General features: G+C 39.0%; 1 protein-coding gene across 1 annotated transcript in view; it reads right to left on the bottom strand.

The window, feature by feature from the left end:
• LOC133642350 (A disintegrin and metalloproteinase with thrombospondin motifs 7) overlaps positions 1 to 25,000 on the bottom strand; it is a 301,060-nt gene that overhangs the window by 216,260 nt on the left and 59,800 nt on the right. The window contains exons 3-4 of the mRNA XM_062036489.1: positions 20,755 to 20,938; positions 16,959 to 17,158 (exon numbers count right to left, since the gene is read on the bottom strand). Of these exons, the coding sequence (XP_061892473.1) occupies positions 16,959 to 17,158; positions 20,755 to 20,938 (384 nt within the window). The remainder of the gene's footprint in view (positions 1 to 16,958; positions 17,159 to 20,754; positions 20,939 to 25,000) is intronic.

The following is a 25,000-nucleotide window of genomic DNA, read 5'->3' as shown; positions in this document are numbered from 1 at the left end:
ACATTTTTTAACATAGAGGGACGGACTGCTGGTTATAGAAGCTCAGTCAGCATGAAGAGTCGGAGCAGCCAGAAGCCGAGAGAGCCAGAGGCGGGCGTGACTTGAGGCTGCAAATGTGGAGCTTGGAACCAAGCTATGCCGACAGAAATGGTGTGCAAGCTTAACCAAAACCAGCTTGACCAGACAGACAAATATCCATCAAGTAAGTAATATTGATGATGTGAAGTGATATATATTCATATAGCGCTTTTCTCTAGTGACTCAAAACGCTTTTACATAGTGAAGGTACAGGTGGATAAAGTGTCTTGCCCAAGGACACAACGGCAGTGACTAGGATGGCGTAAGCGGGGATCGAACCTGGAACTCTTAAGTTGCTGGCACGGCCACTCTACCAACCGAGCTATACCACCCCACATCACGATACACGCAGCACGTCATGCTTGTTATTACTACATACATTGTTGAGGTAGCTGTGTACAAACTAAACATGAAATGTGGGCTACTACTTTACAGATACCGTAATATTTTAAGTGAAGTATATTTATATAGCGTTTTTCTCTTGAGACTCAAAGCGCTTTACATAGTGAAAGCCATTATTTACATTTAAACCAGTGTGGTTGGCACTGGTATTAGGAGAGTAAAGCGCCCAAGGACACAACTGCATTGATAAGGATGGCAGATTCGGGGATCGAACCTGGAACCCTCAAGTTGCTGGCAAATCAACATTCAAAAAACAAACGAAAAAACATCAATGGTATATTAAATAAAATTTAAATAAAAAATGGAATGCCTGTTTTCTATTTGCAGCCTTCTGAGGTAAATATCAACATTAACTTTTTCCACCAGCTAATACATTTGAAAATAAAATAATGAATAAATCAACCATTCAGGCCTTTTTACTGCTCAATTTGCAACACACTGATCTAATCTGATGTGCCCAAGCCAGATACCTGCCGTCTTTTCTGGGATGCAAGTTCATTAATGTTGGGGCTCAGGTGGGCGGAGTTTGGTGGTAGCGGGGGGTGTATATTGTAGCGTCCCGGAAGAGTTAGTGCTGCAAGGGGTTCTGGGTATTTGTTCTGTTGTGTTTATGTTGTGTTACGGTGCAGATGTTCTCCCGAAATGTGTTTGTCATTCTTGTTTGGTGTGGGTTCACAGTGTGGCGCATATTTGTAACAGTGTTAAAGTTGTTTCTGCGGCCACCCTCAGTGTGACCTGTATGACTGAAGTGTGTGTAAAAGCCCTATCTATCATGTGACAGGGGCCGGCACGCTGTTTGTATGGAGGAAAAGCAGACGTGACGACAGGTTGTAGAGGACACTAAAGGCAGTGCCTTTAAGGCACGCCCCCAATATTGTTGTCCGGGTGGAAATCGGGAGAAATTCGGGAGAATGGTTGCCCCGGGAGACTTTCGAGAGGGGCACTGAAAATCGGGAGGGTTGGCAAGTATGAGTATTAGCGGTGAATGCGGTATATAATACCGGCGGGCCAGCTCTAATGTTAATTTGATATTGCCTCAAGGGCCAAATGAAATTACACGGCGGGCCAAATTTGGCCCACGGGCCAGAGTTTGACACCCATGCCTTAAACTAATAATTATTTAGCCTAAGCCCCGTTTCAGCCACACTAAACCATCGTTTAAGGTCCCCCTCCTTGGATAATTTTTTGCACAGGTAAGTGCGCCGTGTATTTCTTGAATCTAAGGCTCTTAGCTTTGTGCGGGCTCATCGATCGTTTACAAACTGAGTTCGGAGAGGAAGTGACGCCAGAAAGACCGCGCCCCACACAGGAAGTGACGTCAGAAAGGCCAGCTTCATAACAGACGCTTGTGGAAATCACACGTGAATACCTTAAAAGAAGGAAAGGCGGGATTGCAGCTATTTCAGATACAATATATATATATATATATATATATATATATATATATATATATATATTTATATATTATTTGTATATTTTTATTTATTTATTTATATATGCACCTTATTGCTTTTTTTTATCCTGCTCTACCATGAGCTTATGTAACGAAATTTCGTTGTTATCTGTGCTGTAAAGTTCAAATTTGAATGACAATAAAAAGGAAGTCTAAGTCTACAACACTTCTCAGACGGCAACATAGCAATGTTTAAAGACGGTTTTGGATAAGACCTGGAAGAACGGCAGCCTGGTGAGATATGGTTTGTAGACGAGTGTGTTGTGCCACAGGAACGGTAAGAGAACTTTCAAATGTACAGGTCAGCTGTGATTCTACTTAGCGAAAAACTTTGTCCATTTGTCGAAGGGGAGACAACGAGAATGCGGGCTCCCGTGGACGAGGGAGCACTACCAAAAACAGCGAATGCATTTAGACTGGCAGATATTGTCCGCGATGTATGTCGAGCGATTACTCAACGTCTAGTTTTGTACTCCGTAACTATTGTGAAGCCATGAAGTGGTAGCGCCCGTCAAGTACGACCCGTCAATTCCAGCCTACAAGCACAGTGTCCTGACCAGATATCTAGATCCCTAGATCGATCGTTGTAAAATGTCCTGTATCACATTGTTTACTTTCAAACATCCATTAAAATATGATTGATGTACGATGGCTCAGGTGTGATTCACTACAATAGTCTAACAGCTGCTGATGGTGAGGCAAGCAAGGTTTACTGTTAAAAGCCTACTGAAATGAAATTTTCTTATTTAAACGGGGATAGCAGGTCCATTCTATGTGTCATACTTGATCATTTCGCGATATTGCCATATTTTTGCTGAAAGGATTTAGTAGAGAACATCGACGATAAAGTTCGCAACTTTTGGTCGCTGATAAAAAAGCCTTGCCTGTACCGGAAGTAGCGTGACGTCGCAGGTTGTGGAGCGCCTCACATCTGCACATTGTTTACAATCATGGCCAGCAGCAGCGAGAGCGATTCGGACCGAGAAAGCGACAATTTCCCCATTAATTTGAGCGAGGATGAAAGATTTGTGGATGAGGAAAGTGACAGTGAAGGACTAGAGGGCAGTGGAAGCGATTCAGATAGGGAAGATGCTGTGAGAGGCGGGTGGGACCTGATATTCAGCTGGGAATGACTAAAACAGTAAATAAACACAAGACATATATGTACTCTATTAGCCACAACACAACCAGGCTTATATTTAATATGCCACAAATTAATCCGCATAACAAACACCTCCCCCCTCCCGTCTATACAACCCACCAATACAAATCAAACACCCGCACAACACACTCAATCCAACAGCCCAAAGTACCGTTCACCTCCGTAAAGTTCATACAGCACATATATTTCCCCAAAGTTACGTACGTGACATGCACATAGCGGCACGCACGTACGGGCAAGCGATCAAATGTTTGGAAGAAAGCTGCGTACTCACGGTAGCGCGTCTGCTATCCGAGTCAAAGTCCTCCTGGTTGTGTTGCTGCAGCCAGCCGCTAATACACCGATCCCACCTACAGCTTTCTTCTTTGCTGTCTTCATTGTTCATTAAACAAATTGCAAAAGATTCACCGACACAGATGTCCAGAACACTGTGGAATTTTGCGATGAAAACAGACGACTTAATAGCTGGCCACAATGGTGTCCCAATATGTCCCCACAATCCGTGACATCACGCGCAAACGTCATCATACCGAGACGTTTTCAGCAGAATATTTTGCGGGAAATTTAAAATTGCACTTTACTAATCTAACCCGGCCGTATTGGCATGTGTTGCAATGTTAAGATTTCATCATTGATATATAAACTATCAGACTGCGTGTTCGGTAGTAGTGGGTTTCAGTAGGCCTATAAAAGAAATGTGGCAATAGCCTACATTGAAACACAGGGTAAGGATACACTTCCAGGTCAGAGGTAACTATGACGTGCACATGCGTACTAGCCCGTGTTGCGCCAGCGGACGGAAGGGGTAGGGGGTCTTAAACGCTGGCATTGTGTGTGTGTGGACAAGGATAAGGTTAGGTGGGATATAGCCTGGATAACCTTAGCCAGATTAGTGTAGAAGGGGCTTTAGAGGCAAAATGGATTGCTCCCATTAGTAGCATTGCTAGCCACCTAGAACCAGCCTATTATTACAAATTAAATTGCAAAAAAAACCCACATACATGTTCTCGTCTCTCGTACGGGATTGTGAACTTTAGGCAAAAATGTTTTAAAAGTGGACAAAAAAGTCCACAATATGCTCAGAGAGTAAAGTTTTTTTTTTGTCTGTGCTGCTTTCTTTTCAACCTATTCTACTCGATTGCAGGGGCGTCACTAGCTTTTAAGGACAGGGGGGGCTTAGCCCCCAGGAGATGCAGGATGCGAGCGAACGTAGCGCACGAGCACAAAACTTCCCAAACGGCTAACAAAGACTTAGAAATTATTCATTGTTATTATTATTATTTCAGTGGGTTTATTTTCAATCTGTGTTCAGTACACACAACAAACATGGGTTTGCTCAGTGACATTTTGTTTACAGCATCAACAAGAAACAATGACTTGCATGATCCTTCAAGATACACTGAAACACAATGAAAGTCATGGCATTAGCCTCTATGTTATTCATTCACAACATAGAGGCTAATGCCACCACTTTCGCTCACAATACAATAATTGTTTGTTCCCAAATATTTGGAAGTTGCACAGATTACATTCTGGGCACATATGTGACTAAAATGGTTGTAAATTCAAGCCCTGGAAATATTACTTACTTACTTGAATTAAAGTAATATCTGGATCGGGATAATTTGGCTTGTATATAATATATAATACATATATTATGGCAAGCCGTTAAGGAAATTAAATATATATGGAAGTCTGAATAGAAATGAAAAACGTTTATATATACTGTACATAAGAAAGACTTAGTCTGCTGATCTGAAAAGAGCCAAAGCTGTCAAAGAGCTGAGGGACCATCTTCAAAGTGCAATGCTGAAACAAATAATGCAAACAGTAAAATGTAACTTCCAGGGCTTGAGATTAAAGTAGTCCCGTCATCCCGGGGACGGTAAAAAAAATGCACCGGACGAAATTAAATGCTCCCCGGGACGATGGCTTTTAACCATTTTTTTTCTTTTTCTTTTTATGTATTTATTCATTTTACATTTTATATTAAATGTCTTCCACCCTCTGAAAATCCTATGAAATGTTTAACAAGCCATCCTATAATAATACAACAGCTATTAATGTAACAATACAATAAAACAAATATATTTAATGATGTTGTTTTCATTATTTTAACAATAGGCTAATGTATATTACTTTATATAGATTCCACAAGAAACACAAAACTTAAAAACTAAATTATTTACAATTGCAGACACAAGGTTCTTGTTCTGCAGTGCTGTGTGCTAATGTGCTTCGTACACCTGCAGGACCGCAAGCAAGGTCGCAGAGAAAATGCGGACTGGATTTTCAGTGATGTGGGCATTTTCTATATGAACAAGTGGAATGGATTGGATACCGACGCACTAAAGGGGCTCTCTACCTTACGCTATAAAGTGAGGGGAAATTTAGTGAATAATGACAGGTTATATGATTATTTATTTAAACTCATATTTGGGCCACTTTATAATGAATATGTCGGCATGTATTTGTAAAAAAAAAAAAAAAAAAAAAAAAAAAAAAAAGATTTTTTATTTTTTTTTACACCAAATTATTTAGGGGGGCTTAAGAACATTTTAGGGGGGCTTGAGCCCCCCTAAAATAGGCCTAACAACGCCAATGCTCGATTGTGAATAAAAACAGAGTTGCCACTCTGCAAATTCATAGTATTTTGTTTTTCCACAAGCAAGGATGGAGATTTTCCACCTTTAGCCACATGCTGTCCGTCTGCACCACATCCTGAGGTTTGAACCTTCCCTTTGAACTCACCGAGCATCCTGCTAAACCTCTGCTTTTAGTCTGGCATTCATTTACTTTGCGCAGATATTTACTGTCCGAACTGCTGCTAACCATATGTGTGTGAACAACAAAGTACCATTGTGTAGTTCAAAAAAATTATTACACAATAGAACATCTGCTCACTAAGGAAGACGATGCCATTATGTACAGTGTCGGGGGATGCTGAGACGTGCAAGATTATTTCTATAAATGAAAAACAAACGTAGCCGGGGAGGTCTCCGGCATTAGAGGATGTGAGGAATAATGACAGCTTCCCATATCTATTAATGGCCTTACAACTAGGAGCTTCCAAGTAAGGGAATGGCCTTCCCCGAGTATTACTTCCAGCAGCATTTTAATTAGCTCCTGTCAAAGCAGACATGAGGTCTTTTGTAAACCCACTTGGGTGTCCATCTATAACTCAAAAGAAGTCAGTTTAGTTAACCCCGAGCCAATAAGCACTAATTACGCCGACTGTGAAAGACACCGGACAAATTTGACAACACGGTGACAAAACTATGTGACAAACACGTCTCAAAAATTCAATTTCTGGCAAAGACCAACATTTTTTTTAATGAATTCTTTGAAATCAATGCTCAGTTTTAACTGACAGCGAGAGCAGTCACTTCAACTACTGTATATTGATGCTATGCTGCGTTATCTGCAGAGCTGCTTTCAGGACTTTGCCTTTATAGCTTCCCACGATAGATTTGAAATAAAAAATGTAGACTTTCGGCTTTATTGTAAGAGCTTTCAGATGAATATGCATGCTTTACCAGAAAGGAAAAAACTGAAAAAGAACGTAATGGAAGACTACTCTGTTTAACAGAGAAAGTGCTGCAAAGCTTATTGGCGGAATGAATTTGAATACATGAATCATTAACTGGCCACAGTCTAATGAGACTTCAACTTTTTTTTAAAACTCTCTTGCCATCACAAAGATAACCGTGATCAATTTTGATGGGCTTCTGTATATGATTTTTGGACTTTTGCATATATCCTGGTTGTAAGTCCGGATCTCAGTACGCCCTGAGATCGGTAGGTCGTGAGTCATACCAAAGACTATAAAAATGGGACCCATTACCTCCCTGCTTGGCACTCAGCATCAAAGGTTGGGTCTGGAGGGTAAATCACCAAAATGATTCAAGAGCGTGGCCACCGCTGCTGCTCACTGCTCCCCTCACCTCCCAGGGGGTGGAACAAGGGGATGGGTCAAATGCAAAGGGTAATTTCACCACACCTAGTGTGTGTGTGACTATCAGTGGTACTTGAACTTTAACTTGAAATCTAACAGGTTAATTTCCACCAATGAATGTGGACACGCTGGTCCGTAAACTCAATGTTAATATAATAGTATTAATTGGGTACACAACTTCCTCTTATCAACTGATGGCTCTACTCAGACATCTCTCGAAAGCCTTGTTATTGACTTCTCCTCATGGACCGTTATTGCTTTTTTCCTGGACTCACACCCTCATTCAGAAAAACTCATTTGGCCGTGAATGTGTTTTCCTGGCTTTTTTTTGTCTTATGGACAGTAAAGAGAACAAATAATTATTATCGAGACTAACATTTCGGTCGAAGCTGGTTAGTGGAGCTTCCGATATGGCTTTGGCGAGGGTGAGACCAGCGCTGTAATGTTTACCTGTGACCTTTGTTGAATAAATGTTAAATCTTTCAGAAAGACTTGGCCTATGGATGTTCAAAGGAAGAACAACTGAAACAATAATAATATGAAGACAAAACAAAATGTAGATCGTAGCTCCAAACCCATTTGCTTGTAAATATTATTGAGCTGTAGAGCAGGGTTATCAAACCTACGGCCCGCAAACAGGTTTTATCTGGCCCGCGAGATGAGTTTGCCAAGTATTAAAATGAGCTGCTTTATTTTTTTTAACGAAATGAACTGCTGTTTTAAATGTGTCCACTGGATTTCCCCATAGCAATTCTGTTAGGCAAGCAAATGGTTTATACCGGAGCCAAGCAAGAGGTACACAGTAAAGGGGGACTGTGAAACTTAAAACCTGCCGTTTAACGTCTTCTGCTTCGAACACACCGTCATTTGGCGCCCTCGTTGCCCCAAAATATCTCTGTCAAAAATTAGAAAAGCGAACTTAACCCTTTTGAATAGTTTTTACCGCCGTTTCTTACAGTTTGTTGAGTTCGCTCTGGATTGATACGTGGACATGACAAAAGAGGTATTTGATACCTCGAAGAGTTTACATATTATGTTTTTTGTTCAATCCCAGAAAGACTGCGACTTAAAGTTGAATCATGGCTTTGTAGATACACTGAGACGAAGTCGAAGCTCATTGTGTTTTTGAAACTGCACCAATTTCCTCAGAATTATCAACAAACTTGAAGTGTTTTGTCCAGAGGATCATTTGTGATGTGTACGTTTTCAGAATGTGCACGTTCTATTTTCGGCCAAAGTAAAACAAAGAAAACAACCTGGAGTTGTCTTTATTTTTAAATTATCATGTCATGATTTTACCATTCCGGCCCACTATGGAATAGATTTTCCTCCATGTGGCCCCTGAACTAAAATGAGTTTGACACCCCTGCTGTAGAGGCTTTGATACTACCTCCCCCTTTGCTGGTCAGTGAACGTGGGTCAAGAAGTGCAAAACAAAAAGTAGGCTAAACGACAAAGAAAAAACGGAAATTTATTTTAGCAAAGATTAATTAGAAAAAAACATTCAATACGCAAAGAACATTTTGTGCTGTACAATGTTTGTTCTAAGTGTCAATACTTTCAGGTAATAAAATAGTTGCAGTATAGGTTGTATTCAGTCACGTGACTTTTCCTGACCTGTTTACTTCCTGTGAACGAAGTGATGGACAACCAAACCAATATAGCTACTGTGCAGCAAAGAGTGTGCGAATTGAGTACCAAGCGGCCTAGATCTTACCGCTAAAAGCAGATATGAGCAAAAAATCAATTTCTGCAATATAATTGATCCCTATACGTTATCAAGAAAATATTTGTCGAGTGATCTGAAGGATTATCCGTTGTTGTGTTGTAACAATACCAATATTTTGGTACAGGTACTACAATTGTATCGATACTTTTCGGTACTTTGATACTTTTCTAAATAAAGGGGACCACAAAAAGGCTTTATTTTAACAAAAATTCTTAGGGTACATTAAACGTGTTTCTTATTGCAAGTTTGTCCTTAAATAAAATAGTGAACATACAAGACAACTTGTCTTTTAGTAATAAGTATGCAAACAAAGGCTCCTAATTTGTCTGCTGACGTATGCAGTAACATATTGTGTTATTTTCCATTCTATTATTTTGTCAACATTATTAAGGACAAGTGGTAGAAAATTTATTATTATTCTACTTGTTCATTTACTGTTAATATCTGCTTACGCTCTCTTTTAACATGTTCTATATACATTTTTGTTAAAATGTAATAATAATTTATTCTTCTGTTGTTTGATACTTTACATTAGTTTTGGATGAGACCACAAATGTTGGTATCAATCCGATACCAAGTAGTTACAGGAATCTTACATTGGTCATATTCAAAGTCCTCATGTGTCCAGGGACATATTTCCTGAGTTTATAAACTTGATATACATTTGAAAAAAACCGAAAGAAAATGTGATGCCAAAAAATATCTACGTAATCATAGTAGTATCAACAAGATACACTCATTTACTTGGTATCATTACAGTGGATGTTAGGTGTAGATCCACCAATGGCGTTTGTTTACATTGTGACACCGGTGTGTAGTGAAGCATGTTTAGCTATTCCTCGTCCTGCAGGGATGATACTTGTAAGAAACTTACTTTATTTGTCGCCATGGAGGCGAGGATTAGTGATTTAGAAGTAGCTAAAACACTGCAGACAGCGGCTGGACTTTAGCCACTAGCTAGCTAGTCATGTCTTAAAGCACCTCTTCCTGAGGGCGTTTCAGTGTTATAACTTCACCTTTATCGTTAGTTTTTAAACCAAAATGCGTCCTTTCCCCCTTTTCTGTCTCCACACATTGGCTGCTTGTAAGTACTCTGTGATTGTGCGCTGCCGAACATGCTCGTCTGCTCGTAAACCAGCAATGACACGACGTGACGGCGACGGAGGCGCGGGGGGTGGCAGACCGGTGCTTTTTAGAGGCGGTATAGTACCGAATATGATTCATTAGTATCGCTGTACTATACTAATACTGGTATACCGTACAACCCTAATCAGTTGTCCGCATTCTCAGACATTTCGAGCTATCTGATGCTCTTGACGTCATTCTACACGACAAAACATATGAAAGCCTGAGAAAGCATGGAGGTCTACAACTTCTTTCTATGTGGCTGGGTCAAAGATATTGGTATCAAGACTCCCTGGTTAACCATGCATCGTTTTTGCTCGGGTAAGGTTGCATTTGAGTATTTAACTTTGCGTCTACATCCATGTTTTTTGCCTTGTTGTCGATGCATGCGCCCATATGAGTATGCATGTTTTTTCTCCGTCTTTATCAAAAAATAACTAAAGATGTCAACATTGTGTATGTGCTGAAAGCTTCATTTATGATTGCTGCCTTTGGTAAAAAAAAGTTAAAAAGTACCGATGATTGTCACACACACACTAGGTGTGGTGAGATTATTCTCTGCATTTGACCCATCCCCTTGCTCAACCCCCTGGGAGGTGAGGGGAGCAGTGAGCAGCAGTGGTGGCCGCGCCCAGGAATACTTTTGGTTATTTAACCCCCAATTCTAACCCTTGATGCTGAGTGCCAAGCAGGGAGGCAATGGGTCCCATTTTTATAGTCTTTGGTATGACTCGAAAACGTAACTCTTTTAGGTTTAGCTCACATTTGATTTATTTTATTTAGAATTGTCAAGTTGGGGGTTTACACTCATAGCAAACATGTGTTTTGAACTCCATCCATCCATCCATTTTCTACCGCTTGTCCCGTTGGTGGTTGCGGGGGGTGCTGGAGCCTATCTCAGCTGAATTCGGGCGGAAGGCGGGGTACACCCTGGACAAGTCGCCACCTCATCGCAGGGCCAACATAGATAGACAGACAACATTCACACACTAGGGCCAATTTAGTGTTGCCAATCAACCTATCCCCAGGTTTTAGTTTAGTTTAGTTTATTAAGGATCCCCATTAGTCTACACCGCAGTGGAGACTATTCTTCCTGGGGTCCAGACAAAAAACATCACACAATCACAAAACAAAATATTAAAATGCAGTACAACATGATCAAATAATAAAATGTTGTAATACAAAAATAGCAACAACAAAGAACCAAAAAAAGTAATAATAACTTTGTGTTTATATAATAATGTTCATACCAAAGATAAAAAGAGCAATATAAAAATATATATATATATTTTTGCAAAAATAAAACAAAGAACCAATGGCCTAAAATATACACATTAGTGTACCAAAGACAAAGGTGCATGTCTTTGGAGGTGGGAGGAAGCCGGAGTACCCGTAGGGAACCCTTGCAGTCACGGGGAGAACATGCAAACTCCACACAGAAAGATCCCGAGTGCAGGATCGAACCCAGGACCTTCATATTGTGAGGCAGACGCACATTACACACATTATTTATTTATTTTTAGAGCAAAATAACATAGTTTAACAATAAAGGAAATAACTGTGGGCTAAGAGCAGCAAATAAATTGTTTCTAAAGTTGATAGAAACTGTGCCTACATTTGTCCGCTCTACATCTAATAACCACACACTCTAACCTCTTGATCAGTATGGCATGAAAGATCACCGCTATTTCAAATATAAGGTAAGGCATAGGGCTGGGCGATATGGTTGAAAACTGTATCGCGATATAAGTTTTTTATACAGGTCGATATCGATAATTACCGTATTATATAAGGCGCACTTAAAATCCTTTTTTTTCCTCAAAACTCGACAGTGCGCCTAATAACCCGGTGCGCCTAATGTACGGAATAATTTTGGTTTTGCTCACCGAACTCGAAGCAATTTTATTTGGTACATGGTGTAATGATAAGTGTGACCAGTAGATGGCAGTCAAACATAACAGACGCGTGGTAAGAGGTATGATGACAATATCACTCACGTAAACACCACCAACATTTTATATGTTCCATTGAAAATATAGAACATTACACACGGCGCTCAAAAATCTATCAAAATGTTTTAGTACAACTTTGGTAAGCTATGAAGCCGCGCCGATTGGTGGATTGTCGGCGCATTAAACATACGAGTATTATTATGGTGTGTGTATAAGGTAAGACATTATCTGGCGTTGTGTTTCGCAATATTATGCAAAAGCAACTTTTCTTACCTTCTGGTACCTGCTGATCTGTATTTGGGATCTGCATGAATCCTGAAAAATTGTGCGCATCCGCCTTTGTGGTCTGTGACGACGCCTTAGTTGATATGCTTCTTCTTTTTCTCTATCTTCTTGTTATGGGACATCCATTTCTAATATAAAGTAGTGTAAAGTTCTTACTAATATCTGTCAGTACACTCGCCATGAAAGTGCTAAAACATACCGGTGTAGTGAGTTTACATTATTCACCCAAGGAACTTTAGTTACTAGAGAGTTCCGGTCGGACGCTTTTTCACGGGACACATTTCCGGTGTGGTTGTTTCCGGATGAGGAGATGCTGCTCCGTTATTGATTTAAGTAAAGTGTGAATGTCATTAAAACAGTTAGCTCCATCTTTTGACACTTCTTCCACACCCGTCCTTGCACGTTACACCGCTACAACAAAGATGACGGAGAGAAGACGCTGCCAAAGGTGAGCCACGTAAATAAGACCGCCCACAAAACGGCGCAGCCTGAAGCGACTGTCAGAAAGCGACTTGAAGATGATCTGTAAAACATAATCTATGCAACATGTTGACCAAAGAACCACCATTGCATCTTATGTAGACCACAAGGAAGTGTTTTACATTTAGAAAAAAATAAATAATAATAGGACTCCTTTAATGCGTCCTAAAATCCAGTGCGCCTTTTATATGAAAAAAGATTGAAAATAGATCATTCATCGGCAGTGCGCCCTATGTTCCGGAAAATAAGGTATTGATATTTTTTATTACCTACTGAAAATATGGACGAGGAGATCTAAAAAAAAATTCTAACATTATTATTTTAAATGTAACATTCCTTTTGATTATAATCCCCTCAGCTATCGAGGCAGAAAGTAAAAGGAAATGTCAACACAACAATGGACAACACTTAATCAAAAAATGTTAACACAATTCTAAAACCACAATAAACACCTAACAATAACCTCGGTAAATTACACGATAGACACGTACAGTAATCAATATATAAAAATAATGAATTTAATAAAAAATTATATGTATATATACATATAGAAATTATATTTAATATATATTTATATTTAATATATATATATACATATAAATTGTTGGACACATTTTTTATTGATATTGATTACATGTCTATCGCGATATATATTGTTATCGTTTTATCAGCCCACCCATAGTAAGGCAGCCTGTCCCCCCCAAATTACGTCTGTGTACCTGGGAATCGATGCAGTTACTAATCGATACCAATTTTCAGTACTTTTGCGTGTTCAAATGTGTTAATGATGTTAATTTGTTACGTAGTAATATAAAATGAAAATAATTGAAAACTTAGCAGTGCTGTCCAGTTACCACCTTGTTTTCCTATACTTCCATGTCTCATTTGCAAGTCCTGTACTGTCCTATATAGTAGAATTTGCATGCAGTTGCAGTTCGATGGCAATAGTGAATAGACTATGGTGTCTTGCCTTAGCCAGGAAGGAGTCTTTGACATTAAAGTGAATGTGCAAGGCTGTTCCATTGTCACTATACAGTATATGACAATGAGGCGGTAGTACAATAACAATAGATTGACAATTTGTAATGATATGAATGTTGTAGCCTAGTGTTTATTTACAGAGATAAACAGGATACGTATGATACAATATTCTTTTAAGGATGTACATAGTCGTTCCAAATAGTAAGACAAACATAATAACACGTAGCATGTATACTTATAGCATTAAGGGAATGAAAGAAAGCAATTAATCTTTTGAAATACTTTCGTTTCATGCCTTCTGTGAATGATCGCGACTTGCTCTTATCTCACATCGGATTACTGATTGGACAGCTGCAGCATGTGTGTTTGACTTGTCTCCATTTGATAGCGCTACATTACTTTTGGTCATTAAAAAGCGAAGGGGACACAACATGCCTTTTGAGCCGTGCACTAAAAGTGCAAGCTTGCTTGCTAAAAGGATAATATGTGCCGCAGCTTCATTTAAGCTTTTTGATCAAATTCTGCAATGTTTACATAAGGAAATGTTAAATCAGAAAGAAAATACATATGTGTCACAATCAAATATTCATTTTATGCTTAAATATATGTTTCTTAGTTGAGACTCTCCTTCACCTGCCTCCCCTGACAGCACATCCCTGATGTGTGCCTGTGTGCTGACAAATAATTACTGGTTGTGTAATTACAGTACTACCATACCCCCATTGACGCCCACCAGGTGCATCATTGTGCATAACCACTCTTTGCCTCACATATATCCCTTACTTAAGATGCATCTCTGACATTTAAATGCAAATGCAAAAAACATTAATGAAGTGTGGTTCTTTTAAGAATTTATTATGGGTCTACTGAAAATGTGACCAAATCTGCTGGGTCAAAAGTATACATACAGCAATGTTAATATTTGGTTACATGTCCCTTGGCAAGTTTCACTGCAAGCCATCCACAAGCTTCTGGTTGAATTTTTGACCACTCCTCTTGACAAAATTGGTGCAGTTCAGCTAAATTTGTTGGTTTTATGATATGGACTTGTTTCTTCAGCATTGTCTACACATTTAAGTCAGGACTTTGGGAAGGCCATTTTAAAACCTTATTCTAGCCCGGGGGTCGGCAACCCGCGGCTCTAGAGCCGCATGCGGCTCTTTAGCGCCGCCCTAGTGGCTCTCTGGAGATTTTTCAAAAATGTATGAAGAATGGAAAAAGATGAGGGGAAAAAAATCTATTTTTTTGTTTAGTATGGTTTCTGTAGGAGGACAAACATGACACTAATTGTTATAAATCACACTGCTTATATTAAACATGCTTCACTGATTCGAGTATTTGGCGAGCGCCGTTTTGTCCTACTAATTTTGGCGGTCCTTGAACTCACCGTATAGTTTGTTTACATGTATAACTTTCTCCGACTTTCTAGGACGTGTTTTATGCCACTTTTTTTCTGTCTCATTTTGTCCACCACACTTTTAACGTTGTGCATGAATGCACAAAGGTGAGTTTTGTTGATGTTATTGACTTGTGTGGAGTGCTAATCAGACATATTTGGTCACTGCATGACTGCAAGCTAATCGATGCTAACATGCTATTTAGGCTAGCGATATGTACATATTGCATCATTATGCCTCATTTGTAGCTATATTTGAGCTCATTTAGTTTCCTTTAAGTCCTCTTAATTAAATGTATATCCCATGACACATGTAATATGGCTTTTAATTTTTTGCGGCTCCAGACAGATTTGTTTTTGTACTTTTGGTCCAATATGGCTCTTTCAACATTTTGGGTTGCCGACCCCTGTTCTAGCCTGATTTAGCCATTCCTTTACCACTTTTGACGTGTGTTCGGGGTCATTGTCCTGTTGGAACACCCAACTGCGCCCAAGACCCAACCTCCGGGCTGATGATTTTAGGTTGTCCTGAAAAATTTGGAGGTAATCCTCCTTTTTCATTGTCTCATTTACTCTCTGTAAAGCACCAGTTCCATTGGCAGCAAAACAGGCCCAGAGCATAATACCAACACCACCATGCTTGATGGTAGGTATGGTGTTCCTGGGATTAAAGGCCTCACCTTTTCTCCTCCAAACATATTGCTGGGTATTGTAGCCAAAACAGCTCAATTTTTGTTTCATCTGACATCACATGGAAAAAGATAAGACTTTCTGGAAGAAATTTCTGTGGTCAGATGAAACAAAAATTGAGCTGTTTGGACACAATACCCAGCAATATGTTTGGAGGAGAAAATGTGAGGCCTTTAATCACCATTACTACTGTCAAGCATGGTGGTTGTAGTAGTGAAGTGAAGTGAATTATATTTATATAGCGCTTTTCTCTAGTGACTCAAAGCGCTTTACATAGTGAAAACCCAATATCTAAGTTACATTTAAACTAGTGTGGGTGGCACTGAGAGCAGGTGGGTAAAGTGTCTTGCCCAAGGACACAACGGCAGTCACTAGGATGGCGGAAGCGGGAATCGAACCTGCAACCCTCAGGTTGATGGCACGGCCACTCTACCAACCGAGCTATACCGCCCCAAGTATATATTATGTAGTATTATGCTCTGGGCCTGTTTTGCTGCCAATGGAACTGGTGCTTTACAGAAAGTAAATGGGACAAAGAAAAAGGAGGATTACCTCCAAATTCTTCAGGACAACCTAAAATCATCAGCCCGGAGGTTGGGTCTTGGGCGCAGTTGGGTGTTCCAACAGGACAATGACCCCAAACACACATCAAAAGTGGTAAAGGAATGGCTAAATCAGGCTAGAATTAAGGTTTTAGAATGGCCTTCCCAAAGTCCTGACTTAAACGTGTGGACAATGCTGAAGAAACAAGTCCATGTCAGAAAACCAACAAATTTAGCTGAACTGCACCAATTTTATCAAGAGGAGTGGTCAAAAATTCAACCAGAAGCTTGCCAGAAGCTTGTGGATGGCTACCAAAAGCGCCTTATTGCAGTGAAACTTGCCAAGGGACATGTAACCAAATATTAACATTGCTGTATGTATATTTTTCACCCAGCAGATTTGGTCACATTTTCAGTAGACCCATAATAATTTTATAAAAGAACCAAACTTCATGAATGTTTTTTTGTGACCAACAAGTATGTGCTCCAATCACTCTATCACAAAAAAATAAGAGTTGTAGAAATGATTGGAAACTCAAGACAGCCATGACATTATGTTCTTTACAAGTGTATGTAAACTTTTGACCACGACTGTATGTCTCACATGTCACAGGGACGCCAAGAATGTGTGCAATCACTCCAGCAATACGTTGCTCCAAGTTGTACAGTAGTATAAACAAGATTCATTTTGACTTGCAATATATAATACAATCTGGTTACATACTCACAATGTTCATAACGGCAAGAACGTAGTTTTCAACACTTTTGCTGCCATGGTATTCCACCATTTTAGGGTCAGCTACGACCAGCGTTTCCACCCACTTCTCTTTGCTGACAGAGCGTCGATGGATCCGCCGCCGCCTCCTCTGCTGGTTCTGCTCCCAGTATTCCCGCTGTCTCTCAGCCTTATCCAGACTGTGGTGGGAATCTGCAAGTAACACATTGTAGTAAAGTAGCCACTTAACGCTGCAAAAATGAAATGTAACCAAGATTTAATATGAAAAAATCAAGATAAAAAAAATAATTTTGACCAACAACTTTTCTAAAATTAATAAAATTACATACGTGAACTAAATTGTTAGCAATTGCTTTGTAATGGAAAAGGGGTAGCATTAAATAAGCTTTGCTTCTACCTACTCATTTTCAAACAAGTTTGGAAAGAGAAAATGGAACTTGTGATGCACCATGTTGTAATTTTATGCATGTTTGAAATAAACTTGAAATATAAACCATAGCTTGTAATCGAAAGGTTACGCTATTCAAAAACCCGTATCAGACTTCCTTTATTTTTCATGGGAATACAATTAGTAACTTTTTGTACAAGATTAAGGCTTTACAAGAACAATTATTATTTTATTATATTTGCTATTCTATTTTTGGTTTCTAACTGGATTGCATGCAAACAATTTGTATATTTTCTTTTGTAAACAATTGTATTTTTTAAGGCTATTATGTGATCCTTTACCAGCATAATGATTGTATGTAATTATTGTGGAGCCATTTTATTTTGAATGTGGTGTTATTTGTCATATATAACCGTGTGTATTCCCTTTTGCCTCAATGTTGTACATGTATTAAAGCATTGTGAAATTTCAGACCATAAAAGAATAGTGGCTGCTAGTAAACAAACAAAACGATAAACAATTGAATCTGAACTGACTGACTGTATCACTGAAACACTATTTGAGGAGCAGCATGTATGATACATTAAAAATTGCAACAAATGGAAATTGTCAGATGGGGTACATTGTGCTAGTCTCTATACATTACTAGTTATTTACAGTGAAGGTTTGAAAAAATATTATCCTAAAATTGTTCAATGAATTGTTCCATCCATCCATTTTCTACCGCTTATCCCTAATTGTTGAATGGCCAATATATATATAAAAAAAAACTATAACGGATTTTCCGGACTATGAGCCGCTACTTTTTTCCCAAGCTTTGCACACTGCGGCTTACACAATGGTGCGGCTAATCTATGTTTTTTTCTTAGCTGATGGCTAAATTATGAAATGAATTATGCAAAGAAATCCAACAATATGATAAAACGGTTAAAACTCAAAGTGTTTACAAAATACAAGTAAGAAAAATCCTGATAAACATCATAAACATTATTAAAAAAGGAGAAAATCTTATTCACCTCAGAAAGGATGAATAAAGATATCAATGCGTTTTCTGTTTTGTGTGATCAGCCGTTTTACTGCCGTGTTACAGGCATCGTTTCGAAACGATTTAGGTATGTAAATAAACATTGATAAAATCTTTCTGTGTAAATATCTAATTTCACAACATACAATCTGCGGCTTAAACTCTGCTGCTACTAATACATGAAAACAATCTTTTTTTCTTTCAAAATGTAGTCGATGCGTCCTATATACGCCTTGTAGTCCGGAAAATACGATAATTAGAATAGTATATATTATAGCCAAGGGGTGTCCAAGTTTTTTTATTGGCCTGTGACACATCCTAAGGACAGAATAACACGTCTTGAATTAGAACACTACATGAAAAAAATGTTAAGAAAAAATTTAAATTGACCCAAATCCTTCAAAAATTGGGATATGTAAACTAAAATGGCTGATGACCTCCGCGTCCTACTGTATAAGGTTTTTGATGGTTTCCGTGTGTCGCGTAATGAAGTGTTACAAATTTCTTGCAAAACAAAGAACGAGTGTGTTGAAGTCCTTTAAAATGTTTTTGTGATGGCATACCGGTAATAATAATAACACTATCAGTATGGAATATTACTAAGAAATTAGATTAGATTAAATAATACTGTAATTTGCTTTGTTAGTTATAGAAAAACGCTAAAGGCCTACTGAAATGATATTTTTTTATTTAAACGGGGATAGCAGATCCATTCTATGTGTCATACTTGATCATTTCGCGATATTGCCATATTTTTGCTGAAAGGATTTAGTAGAGAACATCGACGATAAAGTTCGCAACTTTTGGTCGCTGATAAAAAAAGCCTTGCCTGTACCGGAAGTAGCGTGACGTCACAGGTTGAAAGGCTCCTCACATTTCCCCATTGTTTACACCAGCAGCGAGAGCGATTCGGACAGAGAAAGCGACAGTTACTCCATTAATTTGAGCCAGGATGAAAGATTCGTGGAAGAGAAACGTGAGAGTGAAGGACTAGAGTGCAGTGCAGGATGCAACTTTTTTCGCTCTGACCGTAACTTATGTACAAGCTGGCTCATTGGATTCCACACTCTCTCCTTTTTCTATTGTGGATCACGGATTTGTATTTTAAACCACCTCGGATACTATATCCTCTTGAAAATGAGAGTCGAGAACGCGAAATGGACATTCACAGTGTCTTTTATCTCCACGACAATACATCGGCGAAGCACTTTAGCTACAGAGCTAACGTGATAGCATCGGGCTTAACTGCAGATAGAAACAAAAGAAATAAACCGCTGACTGGAAGGATAGACAGAAAATCAACAATACTATTAAACCATGGACATGTAACTACACGGTTAATGCTTTCCAGCCTGGCAAAGCTTAACAATGCTGTTGCTAACGACGCCATTGAAGCTAACTTAGCAACGGGACCTCACAGAGCTATGCTAAAAACATTAGGTATCCACCTACGCCAGCCAGCCCTCATCTGCTCACCAACACCCGTGCTCACCTGCGTTCCAGCGATCGACGGAGCGACAAAGGACTTCACCCGATCATAGATGCGGTCGGCGGCTAGCATCGGATAGCGCGTCTGCTATCCAAGTAAAAGTCTTCCTGGTTGTGTTGCTGTAGCCAGCCGCTAATACACCGATCCCACCTACAGCTTTCTTCTTTGCAGTCTTCATTGTTCATTAAACAAATTCCAAAAGATTCACCAACACAGAAGTCCAGAATACTGTGGAATTTTGCGATGAAAACCGAGCTGTTTGTATTGGATACAATGGTGTCCGAATACTTCCGTTTCAACGATTGACGTCACGCGCATACGTCATCATACATAGACGTTTTCAACCGGAAGTTTAGCGGGAAATTTAAAATTGTACTTTATAAGTTAACCCGGCCGTATTGGCATGTGTTGCAATGTTAAGATTTCATCATTGATATATAAACTATCAGACTGCGTGGTCGGTAGTAGTGGGTTTCAGTAGGCCTCTGAGATGTGGATGTTTTGTTCAGGTGATTTAGCATTGAAATGGTTTTGGTTCGTATATTTAAAGTACAAAATGTAGCAAAGTAGCCCCTACATCCTTAAATTTTTATGTATGTGGCCCTCACTGGAAAATGTTTGGACACCCCTGTTATAGCCCAAAGATAACAAGCAGGGTTTGGTTGTTGCTTAGATAAAGAGACAAGCACAATATTTTATTAGACCTACATTTCAGATGATTTACTAAAGGTAACACATAACCCTAATACTGGAGTTTCCAAATATTTGTATTTCATCCAGAAAAAGTCAATGTACCATCAAATCCTGCAGGCAAATTCAGATTTTCTGTTTCAAGTGCTTCGTCTACAGTCTTTTACAACGCTGGATGGTAGAAAAAAAGACATTACTTTGGACTCCACAGGAAGCGTTGACTGATTGTATCCCTGAGATGGACTCGACAACCGGACTCCGAGGTAGGGAGGGTGTGTGGCGTTTGTAGATGGCATGGGCCTGTGGTGCTGAGGGCTCATCATGTAACCTTTCCAAAGGCTGGATAAAGAACTCTTCATCTGACAACTTGAACAGTCCTGTCTGAAAATACAAGAGGGACAAGTCAACCCCCGATATACACCAGGCACGGATAAAAGCGTGAATTTTATTTTTATTAAGGTATTACAAACCACGGGAACTGATTTGGCAGGCGGTTGGGAGGTCTGGCGGGTACACAGAGATCCGTCATTGTGTATCTCAGAATACTAATACCACTATTTGTTCAATTCTACTTCACTACTTCCATGAGTCTTACTATGGATGTTGCTATTAGCCTATAAGAAATCAGACCCAATAGTGCTAAAGTGCTTATATAATACTTGCAAATGAGACTTAGAAATGTCATGAGATAAATTGATACAAGTACTGACAATTACAACCGTTAAGTACTGGTATCAATTCTCAGGCTCATCGCAACATCTGGTTTCGGTGAACAAAATGTTCTTTCAACGGCCACATTTTTGGTGCATCAAGAGTCAATAGTGCTATAAGTAATGTATGAATATATGTTTTGATTCAGGAGAAATAGCATTTGTTGAAGGACCAGAATTGACACTGTGGTGTATTCGCTTACATGCCACGTACATTGCGTAAGTTGTTAACGTAACAAACCAAAATTGATCCCCAGCAACTCTTCGAAGCATCAAGCAGGTTTATATGTGGTTATAGTGTATATATATTTTCTAATTCTGTTTTGCACACTCTTGGAGTCAACATGTGCATAGTCATGTACTGTACATACTGTCATGTACATAGTGTCATGTACATAGTGGATACACCCCCACACACCCCCACCCCCCATTTTTTGTATATATTGTTGTTCAAATCACCTGACACGTATACTACGTATATGTACATAATTTATAAAAAAAAATGTTACGTAATTTTTTATATACATGTTACAGGTCATATATCTTTTATTATTGAATGTATCAAATGTGATGAATATTTAATGGACCACAATGGAAACAAGCCTTTTGGCTTTTTGTGCCATCCATTTGCCATTTTAAAGCATTACATGGATTCGATTCTTTAAGATGTCAATACATTTCTCAATCAATCAATCAAGTTAAAAAAATAAAGCTAAAGTAGATCCACCCTGATATCCATGCCTGCTCTACTTAACAGCCATAAAAATATTAGAACCCTCCCAAATATATTAGACTAAACACATCCATTCATACATAATATCACTTGAATTCATTTAAAAACAACAACAAAAAAAACACTCATTTTTAAAGGTGTGGCGACTTTTATTTTATTTTTTAGTAGTAGCAGCGACTTCCTTGTTCATTTACGGACTCCGGTCAACTTCCTTTGTTTTCACTTTATCAAACTGTGCATGCAAGTGACGTCGAGGCCACATTGGGGCCAGTGCGCATGTAAACTGGCGTCTGATAAGGATTACATTTTACTTCAGGGGTGTCCAAAGTGCGGCCCGGGGGCCATTTGCGGCCCGCAGCTAATTGTTTACCGGCCCGCCACACATTCTGGAAATGCTATTGCAAAAAATAAAAATGAACATTAAAAAAAGTGGAATGAGGTGAAATCTAATGAGAAAAAGTTTCAATGTTGACACAAAGCTTCCATGCAGGCTGTTTTTTTTTCTTTTGTCTTTCTTTCTTTTTCTTTTTTTGCCACTGCTCAAAAAAAAGAATAATAACAAAAAATCCATGTTATAATTAGTTATTTTCAAAGCGCCAATTAGTTCAAATATTTCACTTTAAAATGTGTTATGTGGTAAATATTGCATATATCGTGTAGTTGCCATATAAAAACAAAGTTTTCTTTGACAAAAGAGCATAAAACAAACAAAATAATAGTTCAAACGTAAAATCGACAGATATATCTGAAGTTGATCTCGTGACTTGAGTGTTGAAAGTAAAAAAAAAAAAAGAAACTAATAAAAATGTATCACTTTATGAGTGGGGCACATTTTGGATCCCAAATATATTTAGTGGTATTTTATTTATCTTTTCACTGATTACTCAAAAATATTAAAGAATTAAAATCAATGGTGTCCTGCATTATTGATGTTTTAGGGCTCTAATTACTAAATACTGCATATTTCAGTTTTACTATAAAAAACATAGTTGTTTTTGACAGAAAAGCCATAAAACTTTTTTTTTTTTTTAAGTTGATATAGAGATTTACTGTAAGCGTTAAACAAAAAATAATAATACAAATTAGACTTATTTTTAACATTTTAGTAACTGAGACCCTTTATGGTCCCCGGGACCCCTAAAGGTAAAATAAATAAAATTCATATATTCATATCCATATATTTTGTTATGGTTTGAAAATGAAAAATATCAAAATGGCCCCCACATGCTTTAATTTTTCCGTTTGCGGCCCTCAGTGGAAAAAAATTGGACACCCCTGTTTTACTTAATGTAAACACTAAAAATCAGATTTGGGCCACTTTGGCCTGCGGTGTAAATCAACGTAGTCTTAAAGGTCTGGCAGCTAAAGTGGATTGTGCACCCCCTCCCCCCAAATGTGTCACGTTCCATGTGTAAGGTAAACCACAACGAATGGGGCCATATGATTCCCCTTCTTACAGTATGTTCCTGCATAAGAATATGTTTTAAATAGCTACATTTTAATTGTACTCTGGAATTTGAATTGCCTCAGAACCCTGACAAACTGTCCGCTGAAGTACGAAATATAATTTATGTCAAATGTTTATCCTCAATTAGTTCTCAAGTCTCAAGGCCATGCCATGTTTTGTTTTTGTCAAAAGTGCTGTGTGTGTGTGTGTGTTTTTCTCTTCTTTCTTTTTTTTGTTTTTTTGTGTAAAGCACTTTGTGTTCCAATTCCATCTATCCATCCATTTTCTACCGCTTGTCACTTTTGAGGTCGCGGGGGGGTGCTGGAGCCTATCTCAGCTGCATTCGGGCGGAAGGCGGGGTACACCCTGGACAAGTCGCCACCTCATCGCAGGGCCAACACAGATAAGACAGACAACATTCACACTCACATTCACACACTAGGGCCAATTTTAGTGCTGCCAATCAACCTATCCCCAGGTGCATGTCTTAGGAGGTGGGAGGGAACCCACACAGTCACGGGGAGAACATGCAAACTCCACACAGAAAGATCCCGAGCCCGGGATTGAACTCAGGACTACTCAGGACCTTCGTATTGTGAGGCACATGCACTAACCCCTGTTCCAATTGCCTGTGGCTAAAAAGTGCTTTTTAAATAAAGTTTGATGTAATTTGAGCAAATGTGATTCTTTCAAGAGCATTTGTACTGACTTCATGTGAGCTTTCTGAGATGTAAAAATGTGTTTCTCTCGAAATAGTTGTTAACGTGTTATGATTATGCAATCCACAGACACCTGATCACACAAAAGCCTTTGAAGTTTACCATCAATGCGTCGAAGGATGCAGACTGTCAAAGAAATGTCTCCCAAATTGAGAAAAAGTTGGAAAGGTCATCTTTTCAAAAGACGCCTCTTTCATGGCTACAAAAGAGCATAAAAGAATAATTCAAGTGTGTGTCACCACTCCAAAACCCCACACTGACTAAAAAACACAATATGTTGCAATTGTATCTAAAATGACAGTGGAAGTCATTTTGATGATTGTGTTTGTAAATGGAAACATAATGGTGCTTTGGCAATCCTAGCTCATCTTATTTGGTAGTGCAAGTTTCTCTTAAGACATGTTGGCCTTGTTCATTTGTAAGGCTGAAACGACGCGTCGACGTAGTCGAAGTCATCGGTTACGTAAATACGTCGACGCCGTTTTTGTGCGTCGACGCGTCGCATATTTACGTCACACTACCGTCATGGCGAAGCGCAAAGCAGACGATCAAAGCAGACGATGCGAGCGAGGGGGAAAAAGCACGCCAAAAGTAGTCAAAAGTGTGGGAGTATTTCAATAAACGGCCTAATAATGTTGTTGTATGCACACTGTGTCGAGCGGAAATGGCCTATCATAGCAGCACAACGGCTATGAACGAACATTTGAAAAGACAACCATCAACTTGTCAATCGTCCGCGTGAGCATACGTTATCATACACAAAAACATGAATTTGTCATTTGTATCTGCTAGGGGTGTAACGGTACGTGTTTTGTATTGAACCGTTTCGGTACG

Source organism: Entelurus aequoreus, linkage group LG02, assembly GCF_033978785.1.
Source record: "Entelurus aequoreus isolate RoL-2023_Sb linkage group LG02, RoL_Eaeq_v1.1, whole genome shotgun sequence".
Classification (NCBI taxonomy): domain Eukaryota; kingdom Metazoa; phylum Chordata; class Actinopteri; order Syngnathiformes; family Syngnathidae; genus Entelurus; species Entelurus aequoreus.
Note: the sequence above shows the minus strand (reverse complement) of the source record. Positions and strands in the feature narration are given on the sequence as shown.